At 35.0% G+C, this 22,966-nt stretch overlaps 1 protein-coding gene across 1 annotated transcript in view; it reads right to left on the bottom strand.

The window, feature by feature from the left end:
• STK17A (serine/threonine kinase 17a) overlaps positions 1-22,966 on the bottom strand; it is a 33,773-nt gene that overhangs the window by 9,808 nt on the left and 999 nt on the right. The window contains exons 2-3 of the mRNA XM_037837145.1: positions 16,358-16,570; positions 7,908-8,052 (exon numbers count right to left, since the gene is read on the bottom strand). Coding sequence (XP_037693073.1) covers positions 7,908-8,052; positions 16,358-16,570 — 358 coding nt within the window. The remainder of the gene's footprint in view (positions 1-7,907; positions 8,053-16,357; positions 16,571-22,966) is intronic.

Below are 22,966 nucleotides of genomic sequence, written 5' to 3'. Positions count from 1 at the left end.
TTCCTCCTTTTGTTTTCTTCCTCTTAGATCTCTTCTTCCCTCTACAGATCCCTTACCGTTTTCTCTGATTTTTTTTCCTTCAGCCCTCCTTTTAAATATTGTGGTGCCCAAGGTCTGTCTCTCTCTCTGATTGGCCCTCTTCTCTCAACACTCTGCATTCTAATTTTGAGCAATTTCACTTCTCCCAAAGCTTCAAGTGCCACTTATATGCTGATGACTTCTATCCTAAGCCGTCTCCAGACTCATATACCCAATTAAAATCAGATATTTTCATTTGGCTGAATATAACACACCTCCACTCCCCTGTGTGTGACAGACTTTCAATTCAGTAAACATCTCTGGCAGAGGCTCATCCCCCAACCCTATCATTTATTCAACAAATTTTTATTGACTGCCTACTCAGCTATGCCCTAGGGAAATAGCAGAAAACAAGCCATGAGTTCCCTGTTTTGGTAGAGCCTTACATTCTAATGGGAGTAGAAGGACAAATAAGTACAAATAAATGATTTAAGCTCAAGTAGTTTTAAGTTCTGCGGAGAACGCAGAGAAGGGTAAAGGATGAAAGAGTGCCTGCTGGCTGGGCGTGTGCATGTGTGTACTATTTTACTTAGAGTCCTCTGAGAATGCAACATCTGAGGAGAGAACAAAATTAAGAATCAGCCAGTGGTGGCAAAGTATCTTAGTGGTAGGGTAGGCAGGGGGCATTCCAGGTGGAAGAGCAAATATAAAGGCAAGGGGAAGTTGCCAGTAGAAGAAATGACTAGAAGTCCGGTGCAGTTGGAGAATAGCACAAGGTGAAAGGGGTGAGAGTAGTAGTAGGACCTAACCACAGAAAGGAAACAGTGGGGGAAGAGACAGGAATCACAGGGCTTTTAGGCCCTTCTGGGGTAAAAGGGAAAAGGAAGGCAGCAGGGGAGGCAAAGAGGAGATTCCAGGGCAAGTAAAGGGCACATGCCAAAGTATTCAAGTGATGTGTAAGTTACTATCAAATACAAGTAATGTGGCCAGAAATATCCTTCTAAAGAATATGCCTTTATCCTGTTTTAAAAGTCTGGAATGGGGTGAGGAAAGAGAGAGAGAGAGATATAATGAAGTGTGGGATTAAAAAAAAAAGGAAGAAATTTCACACATTACAATGGTAAAATCCACAGACCACTGTGACTGATTGTGTGCAGGAGAAGGATGATTGAGATGCTTATGTCATTCACTGACTGATACAGCCAGGTCAGCAAGAGAGGAAAATTGGTTAAATTTTGGATTCTTGGAATCTGTAGTACCTGGAGGATATCCAGGTGCAGATGTCCAATGGACAGATGAAGATTCAGTATGGAGAGAATGCAAGGCTGAGGATACAGCTTTGGAGGTCGAAAGCGTATAGAGAAAACTAAAACCATGGAAGTAAATGGCAAGAAGAAAAGTATGCCAAGATGAATTTTGGCTAACTATATTTAAGTGGTAAAAAACAAGAGTTACTAAGGAGATGGAGAAACAGCAGTCTGAGAGTCAAGATAAGAAATCAGGGACAGTAGGGCAGTAAAATAGGACATTGGGAAGAATAAGGGCTAAGAAGAGGCCATTGAATATAGCAAATAAACAAACTTTGACTCAGTAATGTTTAGTAAAATGGTGGGAGAGAAAGCTGGATTACAATAGGTTGAGAAGTTAATTGAAAGGCTAAGTGATCTTTATATTACAGGTCATTTGGGTTTATATATCTTTTGATACCTTCTAAAATAGCATTATCCAAGAGAAATGCAAAGTGAGCCAAATATGCAATTTTAAATGTTCTAGTAGCCTTATTACAAAATGTAAAAAGAAACAGGTAAAATTAATTTTAATGATATATATTTAACCCATTATATCCAAAATATTATTTTTCAACATGTAATCAATATATAAAATTATTGAGATATTTTATATTCTTTTTTTTTCCATACAAAGTCTTTGAAATCCAGTATGGATTTCACACTTAAAGCACATCTCAGGACTAGACGTATTTCAAGTGCTCAACAGCCACATATAGCACTGGCTACCATATTGGACAGGGTACCTTTAAACTCTTCAACCAGGGAAGGAAAAAAAAGATCCAAATGATATCCCAAGAAATGTCAGGGAATTCTTACCATCTTTTACACAATGTCCCAATTTATTACAACTATGCAAATACAAAATGGTAATTCATTTTGAAAACGTATTTATAAAAACAAGCTAAGACTTTCATATCTCTAGTGAAAACTATATCATGGCTTGATGTAATCTGTAGGTCTGTGTAAAAACCCGTGTTTAATCATAGAATGTTTTGGCTACAGTAAAAAATAAACAGAACAAAAAACAAAAACAACAAACTGCTGTCCCTTATAGAAGTTGGGACTGCAGAGGCATGCTGAGTTGTTGCAAATACCCAAACCAAAACACAGCCCCCACCAAACAAACAAACAAACAAAAGACTGAGTGAGGATGCTTGACTTACTGATCAGTGGAAGAATAAATTTCTCCTTTCAACAATAAAATGATTATAGATTTTGGTAATAGAAACTTCATTGTAAAGTCACATCTTCTCTTTCCTGATTAGTTTCTGGCTACTTCTTCAGAAACATCAGTTATGAATACTCAGACTTCTCAAGGCAACTTTAATTTCACCCATGAAACTAAATACATAGATTGTCAATTACTCAAATTAGATGGGAGAAGTCTAGCTGAGTGAAATATATTCATCATTGAAAAGGGTTTATCCTTTTCAGTATACACAAAATACCAAGCACTAAATGGAAGTCTTCACTGCATCTCAAGATTCATGTGACACATACATTCTGTGAATGTTCTTAAACACCATTTGACCCCCTTAAAATAGTTTAAATATTTTCCCTTAAATTTTGTTTACAATTTACATTCCCAAGGAAATGCTTTCTTTAGCTGCCATACAAGGCTAACTGCTTTGGTGATAATGCCAAAAATTCCAAATGAGTAAGGTCTAAATTATTAAAGTTTTAGAAATCTAGGCCCAGTTATATAACTCCATGATCTACCAAAGTAAAGATGTTCTGAAAATGAAGTTAAATAGTTTAGAGAAAGGTTGCTAGAAAAACATTTCTTATAAAATGACAACTGTTCCATGGAATTTCACTATTAATGTTTTTATTTACCCTCTACCAACTGTACCCTGTTCTGACCACAGTTGTTTAAAAAAAAATAGAATTTAGTCTTCTAAATTAAATATAGGTACCATTATAGAACTGTTATCTTTGTCAATTCTTTGATGGTATACTGTACCCACTTCCAATAAGCTGAAATACACGTGCTGAGAACAAAGAGAAGTATCTCAGCATGTACAGTTTGGATAAACCTCCTTCTAGAAAATCAAGTTCATGATAAAGAAGTGGCACAGAATACCTACTTCTATTTAAAACACATGAATCCCAGGTAGCAAGAGAAAGAAGCAAGGTCAATGGAGACCGTAATGACAGTGGAATTAATAGGAAATCTGTGGACTGTCTCAGACAGATAATAGCTATCTTTCTAAAATCTGATGTCTCTCCTTTGTGGGGACTCCTTTATTTATCATGGTATCTTTACCTTTGTACACAGTCCCTTTAACATTTACTGAACTATCACCAAGATAATTGTAAACTTGAGGTTAATCAGCTTAATAAGGCTTAAGGAATCATATACAAGATTATAAAGGAACATTTTATCAGGCAATGAAAGGTCAATTAAATTAACTTTTTATTTATTAGAACCCAATTTAGGGTGGAGAAACAGGTTAATAATCCTGTCTAAATTAATTTGGAAGACCGTGTGGAAATATTTTTATGTCATCCCTGCTTTAATATAATATATTGATGTTTAAACTTCCATGATTCAATCCAAATCTCAAATGATATCGTCCCAGTTTTTAGTTCCTAGTCTGTTCCACTTTATACCATACATTGAACAGGGCAGACAAGTTAATGATTGAATACCTAGTACTAATATTGATGAATACCTAGTACTAATATTGATGAAAGACCTAACTAGAAGACCATTTGAAGACAAAGAACATTGGATTTTAAGACTGAATTTCTTTGTGGTATTTTTTGCTCAGTCCTTCCCCTGAATGATAAAAGTGGCCCACTTTACTGAATGACTAATTCACCAAATTACTGAGTTTCTGGGGAATTTTAGTTTTGTCCTCATATTACTAGAGTGGCTTTTCCTCAGATTTGTCAGTCCTGCAATGTCTTACATGCCAACAAATGGCCTTTCTCTTAATCACAAAAGTCTCTTGTCTTTTGTTTTTTTTTGGACATATAAATAATTCTAGATCTGTATCTGCTACTCCTCAAAGAATTTCCCACACTCAATTTAGGATAGTTTCCAGTACGGCAGTTTTTGACAAACTGATCATTTGGGGTCTGACTTTAAGCTGACTAATGTATTTCCCATCAAGTCAATTATCTCTTTTATGAGGGCAACTATAATAGTTCTTCTAATTTCAACCATCTTTCCCGGGACAGGAATTTCCCATTTTAACCAGAATGGGGATTAAATAGTCTGTTAATTCAAAATTACCATATTTATTGGAAATGCCAATTTTCACAGAATCAGAACAGGAAGATACATTTAGCTTTGAAGTAATGTGGGAAAATAATATTTTTTATAGCTTGTCTTTCAAGATCTCATAGAAAAAATCTTATAGAGACTGAGAGTCAACATTACAAGCATAGATTCTCATTGGACAGAGAACAATTAAAGGTATACAACAGTGGACGCTATACAGATTCTAAGAAGTCAGGTGAAAATGACCTTTTGGTAGGAATCATTCCCACCTGCAATGCTGCTACCCCCACCCCATCTCAGGCCTTCCCTTGCAGCAATTCACTTAGAGACATGTCTGACTGCACATGTGGACAGTGTGAGGGCAGAAGAAAGGCTGAGAAATCTTCAGGCCACCTTGTCTCTCAGTTCCTCTGGGTCTTGGAAACAGAGTCCAGTTCCAACATCAAAGGCTCATCAGCATTATTACCACCATCATCAAGACCTCTAGTACACCTAGAAGGAATTCTATACCAAATGTACTGAGGAGAAAGGAATATGATTTATAATGAGTGTACTAGGGAAAAAGGGATGTAATTTCCTTGTAAATACACAGTTGAACCTAGTATTCAAGAATTTAATATTCATCTTTGACTGCTTTCAAGTAACATCAAAGATCCATGACACATAGCACTGGCAACCTGTCTGACTTGCTACTTAATTAGTTGCTTAATAATGGTCATAAGTTGAAAACTCATTTCCTATAGGTGCAATGTTTAAATTGGGGTTCTGTTCTTGGAGATCCCTGTTACATCATAAAACTAGAAAAATATCATAAAAACTAAAACAAAGAGATGATTTTACAAATTTAAGTGTGTAAAACCAAACATAAGAAATGCTATGGAATAAACATTTCTTTTGGGAATTCTTCTGCATGGGCAATACTAACTGAGGCTTCCTCAAGTATAAGTCTGCTGAAGTCTGGACTGCGGAAACCATCTCTTCCTTGTCAGTTGCCCAAGGCAAGCATAAGTGGTTATTTCTTGCAGCAAGGATCTTTGAACTTTTAGTGTACATGAAAGACTAAACAGAAAAAGCCAAGCCCATGTTGCCTCACCCATGTTATGAAGGATTTTAGCTGGGTGATCACAAAGGCCGTTTCAGCATTAGCATCCTAGGACTACATGTGGGTGCACACGTGTCCACGTTTGCCTTCAAAACAGGCCTCTGCAACTACAGTGTGGCTGTGTTGTACTGTCCATTTTAGCCATTGTTCAAAAATTAGTATCTTTGAGAAAAGACAACAGTTTACATAATGAAATTAAATTGCAATCTTAAAGAAAAGAATAAGAAACCTTCCCAATTGTTTTGTTTCCCCTGTACTTTTTCTGTAGGAAACTAGTATTTAAGGGAACATTGATTATTACCCTTCCACCTGATTTCTAATGGAACATTATGAAGTTTACCTTCAAAGTCAACCTGCAGATTACACACAGTGTACACCCTTCCTTGAGAGTGTTCCTTCATGCAATAGCAATTAAGAACTATTATTTATACAATACAGTATACCTAAGTTTTTATGAAGTATGCCATACAACAGTTCTTCTCAAAATATGGTCCCTGGATCCATAGCATCAGCGTCACCTGAAACCTGATACACATGCAAATTCTTAGGCCCAATCCTGAATCAGAAACTTTGGGTTTGGGGCCTAGCAATCTGTTTTGACAAGCTTTTCCAGGTGATTCTGATGCACACCAAAGTCTGAGAACCATTGCTATAAACCATCTCCTTTCTGTTAGAGCGCCTACTATAGTGGGGTTAAAATATTTCAGTAGATGATGTAGAGTGAGGCGAGACTGTAGAATTTCAGACGAGGAAAGCCTTTTTTCTGTCCAGGGGTTTTACCTTCTTATGTTACCTTCCTTCCTAAATCTCATTTCCATGGGCTGATTAGGCTATTTTTATAAGTGGAAAGTGGAATCAACATTAGGTGTTATGAGAGTCACTGTGGTGTGTTTTATGTTTGAGAATGTTTCAATTTCCCACAGCTACACCTGCACTTGACATGAAAGCAACCTTCAGAGAACCAGCAAGGATCTTTTCCACCACAGACATCTGAAGGAACAGACTAAGAATATTTATACTCAAGAATATATTAAGAATACTCACCCATTCTCTATTATTCTAGTAATAGAATCAGTTTAGGAATCTATCCCTTCTACTCTCAGTCCATGTGAAAGACTAAATCGGGGAGGGTGGAAGGGGTGAAAGGAGGGTGGAAAGGGGTGAAAGGAGGGTGGAAAGGGGTGGAGGTACTCAGAGCCTTGCAACTCCCATCTTCACCCCCCACCTTCACCCCCCACCTTCACCCCCCACCTCCAGCACAGTAATGAGCTCAGGTTGATCTAAGCAGGTTAAGTCTGAGTGAATCTGACTTTTGAGAGAGCAAGGAACAGATCTGACTCTTTCCTGCTGAACCTCTGGGCAGATGTGAGGCTGAAACAGTGGCATCCATCTTACCAACTATTTCACCACCATTTTGTGAAGGCAGAGCTGAGGGCTGGAGACAAACTAAGTATTAGTAACATTCTCTGAGCCCCCAAAGCTCCCATAACTGACTTGTCCCTGAACTTTTTAGCCAATAAAATTTCATTTTTTGCTTAACCAAGGTTTCAGTTGGCATTTTGATCATGTGAAATGATCATAACTGATATATTGTTCTTTGTGTTTTCCTTCCTCCCTTTCTTTCTTTGACAATTTTAAATTAGAATTCTACCTGCCTCTAATCTCTTCCATTCTCTAATTTATCCCATATACTGTTGCCTGCCTAATTTTCCTGCAACACTGCTTTTCAAAACTTCCTTGCTCAAAAATCATCTATAACTGGCCACTATAACAAAATTAAATTCAAACATCTCTGTATGACATTTGAAATCCCTGGAATCTGATCTTTTCTCAACTTTCAGTATCTCCTACTTGACTTCTCAATTTCAGTGAAACTATTCCACATACTTTTTTCCCAAACACATCATAAATATTCTTATCTCTTGTGAGGTAATTTCCTCTTATTTGTCTCTACCTATCTAAATCCTTACTTTTTAAAGGTCTAACTCAAGTCCTATCTCTTCCAGTAATAGAATATTACCCTAGCAATATTCTGAACTCCATTTTTGTTTTTGGCATTGAATTATTATTTATCTTTCTATGTATAAAGCATGTACATTATCTCTGATAAAACTAATTGGTTACAAGAGAGTCAAGTCCCAATTCTTAAATCCTTGTTACCTATAATAAAACATGCAAACTTGGTAAATGTCTTTAAAAAATCACCGTTAAATATTTTACATCTGGAGTATCATTCGCTAGCATTCTCAAAACTGTAATCAGATCTTACCTTCAAATCAAGATGAACTACATCATGAACATGTAAAAAACAAACGCCTTCTAATATTTGCCTCATGAGTCTTTGAACATCTTTCTCTTTGAAGGCTTCTTCCCGGTCTGCAACACACTGGTCAAAGATTTCACCTCCAGCAGCACTAGAGAATGAAAGAGCACATAGTAATTATAAGGAAAATAACTGAGTTAAAAAAATCTAGCCTTATTTTTTCTTAATATTTATACAAATTAATATTTTTATATAAATAAATACAGTTTTAGCCTGTGTAAACTTTTGGTCCATCTACATGCCTAAATTCATTCACTCATTCATTCGTTTATTATTCTTTTCTCTCTCGCTCCCTCAGTCTCTAATATGAACTAAGAGCATTTCCAAAGCTAAATAAAACATCAGTTTAACAACTTCAAGAATTAAGCTTTAATAATAAAATATATTTAAACACTTTCAAACAAAAGTTTCTCAAGAATTTTTGGTTATAAAATACAAAAAAAAATTTTTTGTAAAAAAATGCAAATTATGAACACAAAGCAAAAGCCCTCCACTAAAGACCCATTCCCCAATATTAGTACCCCCTTTAGAGGTAAGCCCTTTTATCTCTTTGGTGTTCTATATCCTTCTAGAGCCTTTTCTATATATTTAATGCATATAAAATATTAGTTTAAGGATTTTTTTAAAAACATACAAATGATAACATATGATATGTACTATTTTATAACATTTTTTTCCCTACTTAACGTATCTTAGAGTCTTTCCATGATCATTTCATATCTGTCTATCCACCTACCTCATTATTTTTTAACTCTTATACTGTATCCCAGTTAGATATGCCATAGTTTATTTAACCATTCTCCTTTGAAGGACATTTGGTTTTTCCCCAATTATTCACCACTATAAACAATGCTGTTTATATTGTTTATATATATTCATGATTCCATGTGTCTGTGTGTTAGTCATTTTCAAGGACAGATACCTGGAATGGAACTGCTAGGCTAAACAGTATGTGCATTTAAAATTTTACTAGATATAGCCAAATTGCTCCTCAAAAGCACAATCCTGATTTATTCTCTACCACACTCTGGCCAAAGCTTCTCTGTTTGTTTGTTAAAACAATTTTGCCAATAAGAGGAAAATCACCATTGGTTTAATTTGTATTTCCCTTCAGCAGAAATTAGTATATTTTAAAAATTTGTTTTTAACATAAATGACAAGTATATCATATATCAAAATTTCCTTTATGTGTTAAAAAAAAAACTGGAATGCCTCCACGAAGTTGCCATAAAATTAACATAAAATATATAACCCAAAAGTTGGGCAACTATATCAAACAAAAGCTTCATATTAATTTCCTTTTCATGAAAAACATTTAGTGCTTTTCTCTCTTTTTTTTCCCTTTTTGCTTAAGGCAACATATTTTCCAAATTCTGCCCATTAAAAAAAAACAAAACAACAGTTTTCCATCAAGATTGGATAAGAACCTATTTAATTTTTAGCTGAAAAGTTGCAGGTGATGAAAGTAAAAGAAAACAATTCATTGGTTGATAAGATCTACAATTTTGTTTAAGCCTATACAATTGACTTTTTAATTATATTTTATTTATAATATGAAGAAATCATATTTGAAAGCTTCAGAACAGTTTCTACATAATTAACTATAAATGGTTATCACATATTCAGGCAAAGTTAAAGTAATATAGAACTCAATTGAAACAAAACTGATTTTGGTTCAAAAAGTTTCTCAAACCCAATTTGTCACCTGGGGCCCTCAGCTCATTACTACCAACCCTAATAAAGATCATTAGAGGTCAATCTGCATAAAAACAAGGATTTCTTTTCTCAAAAATTTAAGAGAAATTTACTACTAGTTCTTTCCAGTACAATGTATACCATTCTTGTTTTAACAGAAGGGTTTCCTCTTTGTTTTCCCCCAAATTTAAGTAGACCATATCAATACATGCAAAAAAAAAAAATACTGTTAACTACACAGTTTTCTGAAAGTTTTCAAGGATGTAACAAAATGCAGACTAGCCTTAAATGATCTGTAAAACTACATAACATCTTGGTACAATGTGCAATCATATAAAGTTGTTTAAGTTTTACCTATTAACTAAACTATTGTCATATCAACTAATGGAACTAAATGTAATTTTACTAAAAAATAATTTGAGATGTTAAAACAATTGTCAAGTAGGATATCAGAAAATATAAGAATATTAACTTTACACAAAGCACCTTCCTTCATATAAAAGCTAGATAAACACTAAAAGAGTTTTGCTGTGCATAACTTAAAAGATAGCAAGATTATTACTACTATATTATGGTCTAGTTATTCTAATAGTGTCTATTTTCCAGAACTTTAAAATCACACAGAAAGTTAATCCATATAAGGTATCACCAATATTTCTTTTTTTACAAAACATTAATCTGAGAACTGTTAACTTAAAAAATTTTACACAAAAATTATTTTTACCAAAAATAAAAACAACTTTTAAATTTCAACATTTGAAAGGTCATTAGACCTTTATCACATAGAAAGCTATGTGATAAGTATTTCTTGGCTAAATGTATTCACAGCCATATACAGGATGCATAGTGGCTGCGACTAAGTTTCCCTGGCTCTCTGCATCTTGGCTAGATCATAGCTCACAACCTCAGGCACCAAACACTCCTTTTTTTTTTTAGCTAAACTAGCATTTTCATTTCTGTACAGCATAGAGGTCCACCTTGGGTTTTTACTCCCTCACTATTCACATTCAACATTGTGAACTGACTGCATATGTTAGGCATTGTGCTATGTGTTGGGCGCAGAAAGATGAATTACAAACAAGTATGTCTGAGATTTCAAACACCAGTAGGGAGAGAAAAAGGGAAAATATTTTTAAGACTATATATGCATGAAATATATGTGTGTGAAATTATATATCAAGTTATTTATTAACTGTTGGGAGATTAATTGGAAAGAAAGGTGACAAAAGAAATCTTAGAAAGATGACAGTTATTCTGGGCCTTGAAAGATGAATAGGAATCCACTAGAGAAATGGAAAGAATGAATCCTAAGTAGAGTAAGGCATATGTAAGGGCACGTTGGTGTGAAAAATCTACAGTACACTCACAAAAGAATAAGTAACTTCCTCCTCTTCCAGCCAACTGGTTTGGAATTTTTCCTCTGGCCATAATCAACTAGAAAACTAGCAAGCATATGAACTATTTTCAGACACTGGAATTAACAGGCAACATAGGACCCTGTTCCATGACAGAAGGGAAAGAAACAGGGTAAGCCCTATTAACCTCTCTGGCTTCCTACTTGGAGGCAGTTTATGGGCTGCAGTACAGGGATGGAGGACTGAAGCAGAATATGGCAGCCTTGCTAAATGGAGGACTCAGATTCGAGTTTGGTGAGTCTGAGCTGGCTAGAATTTGCAGCAAGAGCACTGGAGAGGAGAGAGCTACACAGAGGAAGAGGTCCAGAAATGTGCTTAGCAGTCTTCTAGAGTCTTAAGCAAAATACTTACATGCAAATGCATATGATGAAATTACTAGGTCAGGCAAAGGACAACTACTGGGGAAATAAATATAAGGTAAACAATTCCCAGAATTCACAGATGACAGGGGAAGATATGTGAGTTTCATCCAGAGTAGAGAAGACATGCCAAACACTTGGTGCAATCAGCAGCCCCCAGAAGGGTCATGCCTTAGTACCACTATGGCTTAAGTAGTCCTAAATGTGCTCTAACAAAGCTGAGTCACCGCCTGCCTAAACAAACGTCACCATTCTTTAACAAGAAGATGTAAAATCCACTCAGTACGGTAACATTCAAAATATAAAGCATCCCCTCAAAAATTACTCGACATCTGCAAAAGCTCCAGACTGCTAATAAAGACAAACCCAGAAATGACAGATAAATGAATTTGCAGATAAGGATCTTAAAACAGGTATTATAAATATATTTAAGGATTTAAAGTTAAAAAATGAGCATATTGAGGAGAGCTAAATAAGTTATGAAAATAACCAAAATGGAACTTTTAGAGATAAAAATACAGTATTGGAAATAAAAAAATCACTGGATGGGCTTTATGGCAGATTAGACACTGCTGAAGAATCAGTCAACTTTAAGACAATAGCAATTGAAACCATACAATCTGAAAACAGAGAGAGAAGGGGAAAAAAAAAAGAGACTGAAAATAAAAATAAACAGAACCTCAGTGACCTGTGTGACATCAAACAATTTAACACACCTGTATTGGAGGAAGGACGGAAGAAAGGCAGGGGTAGAAAAAATATTTTTAAATTAATGGCTGAAAATTTTCCAAATCTGACAAAAACTATAAGCTCAAAGATCCAAGGAGCTCAGTGAAAGTCAGCAGAATAAACACAAAGAAAATCATACCAAGGCACATCAAGATCAAACTGCTGAACACCAGTGATGAAGCACTCCCTAGCCTCCCAGGCAGAGCTAAGCAGCACAGGGTATGGCTAAAAGCAGAGGCTTTGGAATCACACCCTCTTGGAATTAATCCTGGCTCTGCTACTTGCTGTGTGACCTCAGGTTGATTATTTCTCTGTACTTCTCTTTTCCTATATGTGAAATCTTATTCTAAAATTTATAAATAATGTACATAAAGCACTTAGCATAATGCCTGGCATATAGTAAATGCTTGATACATTATGACTATTATACTCCCTACATGTGCCACAGCACCTAACGAGAAATTTCTAATAAAACATTAACATTGATGCAATGAATTATATCTACTTCTTTCACTAAATTTTTAGCATCTAGAGGGTAGAGGAAATATTATTTTCACTTTTCATCCATACCTATTAGTATCTGATGCACACAGCAGGTGCTTAAGTTTAAGTGTAGTGAATGATACAGTGATCTTATCTTGCCTATTGTGATCAACAATCTATTAATGTGGCCAAGAATTTTGATATCTCAGTGTCCAAGTATATATCTAAGACTTCCTCTTAAACTAAAAGTAGAACACAAATTTTTTTTTGCTTGAATCAAATTGAATTTTGGTTCTGAAAACATGATGGTCAAAGTAACAAGGCCAAGAAAGTTTCTAGCAAGGGAGTAATATCAACACATCTGTGTTTTAGTTACCTTTCTAACAGCAGCATGATGGATGTTCTAGAATTGAAGCCAGGTGATCAGCTAGGAAGCTATTTTGATAGTCCATGGGAGAGAGTACAAGGGCCCCAAACAGAGGAGAAACAGCTGGTAAAAAGAAAAAGGGACCAATAGGAGAAAGGCTTTAGAGGAAGAGTGTATAAGACTTGCTAACTCATTATATATGAGCATTAAAGGAGATAAAAGAATCAAGCATAGTTTCAAAGTTTCTAGCTTGAGCAATTAAATAAATGGTGATACCATTAGAAATGGGGAACAAAAGGAAAACAGGTATCAGAAGGGCAATGCAGAACTTCACACATATTGATACTGAAGCATCTGTATATACAGCATATGCAGTAGGCAGCTAGAATAATACAGTTGATGTTCAAGAGAGGAGCTCAAGTTGAAGATAAAGATTTGGAAATAATCACTATGTAAAGTATTACCTGAAGTCACAAAAAACAGGTTGTTACCATCCTGGGCAAATGCAAAGAATAACAATGGCAACACTAATGGAACACACATTTTTATACAGAAAGGTGAAATATTTCTGAGAAATAGTAAGAGACAGTAGGAGGAGAAGATTAAAAAACAAGACTATGAAAGCCAAGGAAGAATATAATTTCAAGAAGGAAGGCATACTATCAAGTGCTTAAGGAGAGTAAGAAGTAGAATGAATACTAAAATGAGGTGATTGATTTTGGTAAATAGGGGGCTGGTGACTTGAAAGACTAAGAGGAGCAGATGGCAGGAGACTGAAAAATGAATGAGTACTGGCACAGCAATAGATGAATGGATCAATGAAGAAGTCCAAAATTGACTGGAAGGGGAGGAAAGCTGTAAATTCAGATGATTCTTTTAAAAGAATATAGCAGTAAAGGAAAAGAGAAAGAGAAACACAAGACAACAGTTTAAGAAGCATTACAGGTAAAGAAAAGGAGTTTTAGGATAGTTTTGGGATAGAAGAAATTTTGAAATATTGGAGGATGGAGAGAAAAAAAAGCACTGTAGGAGGAGGGACAGAAACTCTGAGACTAGAGGATTGATTGAAAAAACAAAACCAAAAACAAACAAACAAACAAAAAACACGTACCAGAAGAGGAAGAAAGAGAATTCATTAAGCAAAGGTTTTAGCCTTGGAAATGAAACAGGAGGGAAGGGGATGAGAGCAGTAAAGACAGATACTCAGAGGAGGAGGGGAGGGAAGCTGAGGGAAGGTGTCTCTGATGACCTCTATTTTCTGCATAAAGGGAAGAAAAGGCAGGTATCTTATAAAAGGTAGGACATAGGTGACACAGTAGGCATGGTAAAGTTTCTGACTACCTTTGATTACCTGGGGTGGGGGGGTATTAAAAGGAGGTGATGAAAGATTATGTAAATAAAGAATAACCCAGTTAAACCAAAAACAGGTTTTAGATGATCAAAGATTATGCAAGTCCTTCAGAAGAATGTGCAGCAGCATAAGAGTAGAAATACACAACATGTCTCCCAGGTTTCAAAATGGCAAAATGAGTTGCAGAGGAAGAAGGAAATAATGTGAAGTGCTAGTGAGAGATTAGTTGAAATGACTACTAAAGAAGAGAAGGGGGTAAAAAGAAAGTAGTCAGGAGCTGGTTGAAAAACTGTAAGAATTGAGCAAGGTTTGTGAGACTGGGAGAGGAAGGAGGAGGTTTAGGTTTGAGTATAATATTTCAGAAGGTTTTTTCTAGCTCGATTTCCAACTCTACCCTGATCCTCTCCAAAACAAACTAAAAAAACAAAAAACCTAGGTAAGAAGGTGGCTTATATATTAGATTTCTAAATCAACTTTAATAAAAAACCAAACAGGTTTAATGATATATACTTCATATATGCTATGTTTATTAACCATTCCACTATTTTTTAATATTTCCAATATTATAAATTTTAAAAAAATCCACTATGGCAACCCTTTTGTGCATCTCATTATTCACATTTTATTATTTCTTTAGAAAGGATTCCTACAAGTAAAAATACTAAATTAAAATATATAAATGCAATGCTCTTGAATTATATTATCAACAGACTTAGTATTTTAGCCATCCAGACTTTTCCCTCTATAAACATAAACTTTTAAGTAAAAAGATATACGACACAGATTGTTTCGAAACAATCTTTTCTATTTAACAGTCTTAAAAAAATTTTTTTCTATGTCAATACTTTTAAAACAAACTTTAATAGATGCATAGTAATCCATTTTATGACATCAACACTTATTTAACCAACGCCTTCCTACCAAACATTTCAATTGTTTCTACTTTTTTGCTACATAGATAATGCTACAATGAATATCCTTATAACACATCTTCACACAATGCCTGATTGAAAAAAATATATAAGTAAAACTGCTGGGTTAACAAGCATATATTTCTTTTTTTAGGGCTTTTGATACACACCTTAGCCTGCCCTTCAGAAAAGTTATACCAATTACTACTTCCACCTATAATATAAATGAGATGATTCAACCAGTGAAAATCACCTTTCTTGTAATTTTTGCCAATCTTGTAGGGGGAAATTGGCAACTTATTTTTATTTACATTATAAAAACTGTAAGAACCAATATTCATGTGTATATGCCACGTACATTTATGTGTGAGTCAGTGTGGAATTTACCTTTATGTCCTTTGGGCGAAACCCGTACCTTTTTTTAAACTGGGAAGTTCATATTTTTCGCATAGATCTGTAAGATCTAGTTATATTTTAAAGTTATTTTAATTATTTTGACCACACATATTAGAACCATTTTCCCCCGAGTTCATCTTTTCATTTTGTTTGTGTTTTTCGATGTATTAAACTTTTTAATGTACTCAAATCTATGAATTTTTTTTTCGGGGGGGGGGGGCAAGGTAAGGAAAACAGGATCTCTTAAAGAAAAAGAACTGTCCTTCATTTTCCAAAGAGGTTTCTATGCTTTATCTACTTATTTACTCAAATTGAAAACATGGTATGAATCAAGAAATTTGCTTCCAAAAGAGATTATTGACTCAGACTATATAAACAAGTAAAGGATCATAAAATACCTTTGATTTTAATATTATCTTGCTTTCACTTACCTTCTTAAGAATAGCACTAAGAAGAACCCTATTAACAGAAGAATTTCATTAAAGAATGAAAAAGAAAAATCTAGCATATATGCATCCTTACAAATTTGGAACATGTCAAATTAATAAGAGAAACACATGAAGTAGATCTGGAAAATCTTTGAGACTTCCAGAGAACTAGGTTCTGGCACATTATCACAGGTGAATGGCATCCTGTAAAGGAATTATATAGATGATCAAACAAACTCAACTTAAGGAAAACAGTACTTACTATTCCAGAACCAAGATCATTTCTGATGGAGTCTCATAGACTTCATGCAAATTAATGACCCAAGGATTATCCTGTGCGAGTTCAAGTACAGCTATCTCATGAATTATTTCCATCTGACAGTCTTGGCCTTTTCTTCTTTTTCTCATGAACTTTGCTGCAAATTCTTTTCCAGATTCTTTCTTTATACATTTCCTCACCACTGCAAATTTCCCCCTAGAATTAAATAAAAATATTCACTGTTAAAGTTGACAGCTTTCCAGAAATGGTAAACTTTAATAAAATTTCTGAATACCTATTGGTGGAGATTCAAATTTTGGTCCTATTTGGTCACAAAAGTAGCAATACCACTTAAAAACTTATATAGGATAAAACATAATTTGTAAATCTGCAAAATTCATTCTTCTAAATGAAGAATGAATTTTCTTAATCTCTACTGATTAAAGTCAATATTTTTTGCCATTATACATAAAAGTGATAATTTTTGCACATTTGTATATAAATATGATTTAAATATTTAAAAAAGGCAGTTGACTTTTTAATATTAATTGGGTTACCAGAATTCCTAATATAATGAATTTCATTGTCACTGACTGTAAAGAATACTAACACCTTCCAAAATTATACTAACACCTTCCTCTGACATTAGGGCTACAATTATGTACAGAAACTTGGGGCTGATGTGGTTCAAAGTGCACAAGAGGTAAGCTGCATATCTGTCTTCTCTGTTGACTTAAAAGCCAGAATTTTACCTGGAATACATAGTTGCTAGCATTTTCTGAATTATGCATTCAGTTCACAAACAATTACAGTTTGCTATTCCACATAAAACTCAGAACTCAGGTTATCAGGCATTTGGGGAAGGGGGTGGGCATCAAAAATGAATACCATATTTCAGAACTACTCAGTAATAAACAATATATTCCAAGGTGGTGAGAAAAGAAAGATAAGTAAATAACTGTGACAAGAGGAGGTTACATTTGGGATGGACCTAGCAATCCAAGCTCACTAAATACAGGACTAGGTTTTATTCATCTTTGTATTACCAGTGTCTAACATAATGCTTAGAAAAGCAGGTGAGCATCTCTAGGCAGGTACGACTTGCTAAGGAGTTTGGCTTTATCAGGGTAAAAATGAGTACCCAGTAGAATTTTTTAATTATGATAATATTGTAAAAAGATAACTTTGATAGAGTTCTGAAGAATGGGTTGCCAAGTGATAAACAGAAATGGGGAAGCCAATAAAATAATTCAAGGAAGTGGGCAAGGACTAAAGTAGCAGCAGTGGAGACTGGGAAGAGAGAATGCATTTAAAAGTCATTTAAGGTCAAGGTGCATTAGCACTCCCTGACAGATTAAGTTGCAAAGAGAGATGAGAGGAGAAGGGAGAAGTAGAAGCCTAGGATGACTTCTAGATTTTTAACCGGGCCCAGAGGGTAAACTGATACTATCAACTGAGAAAAGGATTATAAGAATGAGATCCGGTTTTGGGAGAAGTTAACATGTTATGTTTTAGATAGGAGATGTTTGAGGTCTGTTTCTCTGTAAAGAGAATCATACTTATGGGATGGATTCCAAATAAAAGTTCCAGTTACAGACAAAGGCAAACATATAATATAATAGACTATATAAGGTTCAGGCAAAGATCAGAAAACGTAGATGCTAATTTGGGCAGCATATAGAGGAAACAAAATTTAAAATGGTCTTCAGGGTGCTATTTGATTCTAGAATACAATAAAGTGCATTGCTTAGACCTTTATTATATTATTTACCTTGGTCTGACATACTGCAATTTGTTGTAATTATGACTGTCTCCCCAGCTAGGCTGTTAAGTTCCTTGAGGGCAGAGATCTTGCTTTTTCATCTCCATATCTCACAGTACCCTGCACTATGAGCGTGGTACATGCTCAAATATGATAGAAACAACAAACAAGTACATATATATACTTTCCTTGTTATTTTCTTACATAAAAGTTTTATGGGAACTTAACCTCTTTTAATTTGACTATTCTAGCCACACTGGACTACCTGCAGTCCTCTCTTTAACTTAATTTTTACGCCACTGTGCCTTATTTGTTAGATTGTCAATGGCTGGAGTATCTTTCATCACTTCTACTGAAATTCCATCCATTCTTTAAGGTTCACTCAGCTCAAATGCTACTTTTTCCATAAGAACTTCTGTGGCATTTAATCTTCCCTTGTGGTGTGTCATTTTGCCTATAAAGGGGATCGTGACTGATGTGTTACATTTGGGAATAACTTCCAGAGCCTAGCTTAGTGCCTTAAGTATACAAATAATTGCCTGTATATTTTAGTAACATTGGGGTGATGCCTTAAATAGAAAGAAGTTCCATTCAAGACCCAGAATATATAGTATTTGCTTTCCTATCCCTGAAAGGATCAAAGAAAACAAAACCCAAAATATCTGCTGACCCTAAATGTAAAAAATCAGTGAACTCATTCAAATCAGATATCAGCAAGAGTGATAAGGGTAGACAGGGGTTTTGAAAGTCATACTTGGTTTTAAATTCTGGCTAGAAATGCGTAACCTTGGGCAATTTACTCAACCTTTCTGAGCCTTGGATTCCTCATCTGAAAATGAAGTTGATGGCATATGGACTTATCCTGCCATCAAACTTCAACAAAATTACATCTCTAAAGTGCCTGGCATTTGGTAAGTGATCAATAATCAGTAAACAGTAGCTGTTTCTTACTGTTTTGGGAACTAATTTCAAGGCTATGATGTAACTACTACTAATAATTTGTACATAGAATTATAGAACAGAGGAGTTTTGTAGGTGATTTAATTCAAACTCTCCACATTATGCATAAATTACCTCAATAAATCTAGTTTCTTCTTACTTATGTGAATAAGTGAATCAATGACTGTAGCTACTTAGGCTTCTAATGCATTTAGTTCAGTAACTGGAGTTTATAAAATTTTGCTATTCATAGTTTTGCAGAGGTTGAAATTCATTATATCCTTAAATTGTATATTTTAAATTACGATTTCAATTTTAACATTGTAAGCCCTAACTTTTCAAAATTAAAACAGTTGACTCACTTAATGAGGTAGCTGCCTTAGAGCAGAAGAAAGTCCTCCTAAGTAACTTCTGCTGCTAAACCACAAACATAGCCAATTGTCTTTTACCCATCCCAAACTATCAGACTATCAGACCATCCCAAACTATCAGACCAAAACTGCTAGTAAATTTAATTCTTCAAACAAACACTAGCTGCCAAGAAATCTTAATATCTGTTCTTAAACAAGTCAATTTCTCCATGGATAATATTATCCTTTATTCTTTATTTCTAAATAACTCATTATCATTAAGTATTATATTACAGCATGAATACAGAGACTTTGGTTTCAAATTATGGTAAAATTAGTTCTACGCAATGCTCATTCTTGGGATTTCATCAAAATAAAAGACTCATCCTTATTCATGCTACAATTTATAACACATGGTTAAATAGTCATAAGGTACAAATCTTGAAGCCATTACCTGCTTCTACCAATGAAGGTAAAGGATACAGAGTTCCTGAAATACGCCCATCCCTGAAGCCCCTTCAGCTTAAACATTCTATTCTTCTATGAAACAGATTCGTTCTTGTCCCTTTTATCCCCAACTGCTCTGATGAGAGAAGGGATGTCCCTACCTACAGGAAGGCCCAAGTGGGGAGGGAACAATATATGACTGAAATTTGATAGGATTTGTTCCAATTTGGAATTCATTAACACAGCCTTCCATAAAAACAATGGGAAACTGCTTTAACTACAAAGATGGACTACAGATTATGTGAGAAACAGTTGTGGGGTAAAGGGAGTGAATTCAGTGTTAGGAAGGAATCTTGGCTCCACCATCTCTCGTAAGACTCCATCTCTGTTTCAGTTTTCACATCTGAAAAATGGGGCATTCCAAGATAGGCTTTGGGTGAGAATTAAATGAGACAATGCATGTGAATACACTCATAAAACTGTAAAGCCCTATACAATTATGAAATACCCACTCCAGCAGGGAACTCATGTTTATACTTTATTTTCCCATAGGAAAATTCAATTATGAATAATATTATGAATTAAGAATATTATGAATTATGAATTAAAATATTCAATTTAATGAATATTAAAATATATTACAATGGATGGTCTTTTGGCTTAAAAGTCATTTTTTTTCCTTTTTAAGATAAAAATAATGAATGAGTCAAAAATTTTGAAGTTGAGGGTTTGATAAGAACACATTTGATGTGATATTAGTATAAATTGAAGTTTCTAAAAAATATCTTTCTGTCCCTATATTATCACTAAACTCAAGGGGAGACAACATTAAGAAAAAATTCTCAGAACCCAAGGTCATTTCTCCTCCACCTGAGTAATGCAATCATTAATGCAGTTTACATTGGCACACAGCCTAACTTGAAGAAAGGTAACAAGCCTTAGGAATAACAAGTCAAGCTTTAACCAATAAAAGCAAGTTTTACATCATATATTTACCCACATTTCGGTTGCTATGGACTCTTCTAGAGACATGAAAGAATCTGACATTTCTTAACATGACCAACAGCACATCCTGTCATTACTCTGTAGCCAATACTGACCATTTAACAATTCTCTTAGAACAGGCAACTCATGGACTGCTTTATGTTTCTGATAAGATAAAATAATGGGTACTCCTGAAAGAAATCAATTTCTGTGTTTGAATAGTTAACATCTTACACCCTCCCCCATTTTACTACAGGAAAGGGCCCAGAATAAAATGAATAGATCCTTTTTCATTCCTCCCACATCATTAAAATGTAATGCAGGTAATTTTGCAAGTTCTGTATCCGTAAGAGTTATATCAGAAATGCAATGGGGATTAACAGTTATAAATATAGGTAAATTTTCTATCTTACCAGAGAAAAAGATTATGCATAGGCAATTATTTCAAAACCATAAAATACAGGCAAAATTTGTAATCCTTACAAGGAGTACTTATAACACAAAACAGGGCTTTTTTACTTCTAAGCAGTTCCTGTACCTTTTGGGGAGAGATTTCATTATGTTTACCAGAGATACAGACATATTTTTGAGGTTGTGCAGGTTGTCTTATTTTTGCTTTTTGGACACATGTAAAATAATAACATTTGACTACCACAATGAGTTACATTTATTAGGTGCATCCCCTGGGCTACACACTGCTTTAAGGCTATATATAGGTGTATTTTATTTCAACAACCATTATGAGGCCATCAATGGTTTAATGGTAAACTAGTCAACTTCACATAACTAGGAAGAGCCAAGATTCAATCCCAGACTGTCTAATTCCAAAGCCCATGTTTTTAACCAGTGCATTAAATTCCTCCTTGATGAAAAAGGGGATCCCCCCAAAACGTATTAATTTTATCTCAGCTTTAGGGTCTTAGAAAAAAAAATATATAAGAAAAGATATGTAGAAGACATTACAACCTTACAAAGACACACAAACCCTTATCGGCAAACTAATTCTATAGTAGAGCTTAAAAGTTAAAAAGGACATTCCAGGAGGAATTAGTACCACAGCACCTGGAAGGGTGTAAATTGGGTTTTCAGATTAAATCATTTGTTATAAAGTCTACAAGACAGTGCTTGCCACCCGAAGACATTTCAGTTTAGTAATACCAATTTTCCTTTACGTGGAATAAAGCCAGGCAACTCAACCAAACAATGGAAAGTCTTAGATTTCCTTTTTCAAGTAATCAGAGTTACTTTAGAATGTCTGGAATTTTGACAAATTAGAATACCTAGCTGAGCAGCCTACCTCGCCTTCTTTTGTCATACTTACAAAACGTGCAATTAGTGCCTAGCATCTTGAAGTAAATCTTGTTCCTGAAAGGTGTTATTCCTTCTGTGAGCATTTGGAAAAAGTTAAGACATTTCCTAGGCAGGCATTTCCCCCCCAAAAAAACATTTCTAAAAGTTCCCTTCATATTTGCAAAGCATCGCATTTTTCATCAACGCTGATTTTAAACAAGGCCTCTTCCAGGAGCCAAGTTGAAGGATGTCATCATTGTCAGGCCCTTTCCCCATTACAACATGGTGCTATTTGGCAACCATGACAAACATTTGCATTACTAGCTAATAATACTAATATATGCAAGGCCCAGTGATATGCACTTTACAGGCATGAAATCTTCATAACAACCCCCCACGAGGTAGGTACTGCCATTATCCTGATTCCACAGACGAGAAAGGGAAAGTGAGGTTGGGGACTGACTCTAAGTAAGCAGCCCAAGCACACACAGCAAGCAGGTCTGACCCCAAAGCCAGTCAATTTCCCCAAACGGTTCTCAAGAAAGAAAAGAGCATCCAAACTCCACAGAAACCACTCTGTCACTCCCTTTCAACACACAAAATGCAGAGAGTGCAAACAACTTTCTCTTTTCACCACTTTAAAAAGAGACCAAGTTCTAAGTTCTCCCCACCGCCACAAAAAAGGGTGGGGTGAGGTGAGGAGGAGAAGGCAAGAGCAGGTTCACAGCAAAGCAGAAAAAGGGGAGAAAAGGGCCAATCGCCTACGAATGAGGCCAATCCGAACTTCAGAATTAAAATAGCACAGAACCAAGAAAACGAAAATGATGAGGCCAGCAGAAG

The sequence above is a fragment of the Choloepus didactylus genome, chromosome 5, assembly GCF_015220235.1.
Source record: "Choloepus didactylus isolate mChoDid1 chromosome 5, mChoDid1.pri, whole genome shotgun sequence".
NCBI lineage: Eukaryota > Metazoa > Chordata > Mammalia > Pilosa > Megalonychidae > Choloepus > Choloepus didactylus.
This window is presented reverse-complemented; position numbering and strand designations above follow the sequence as displayed.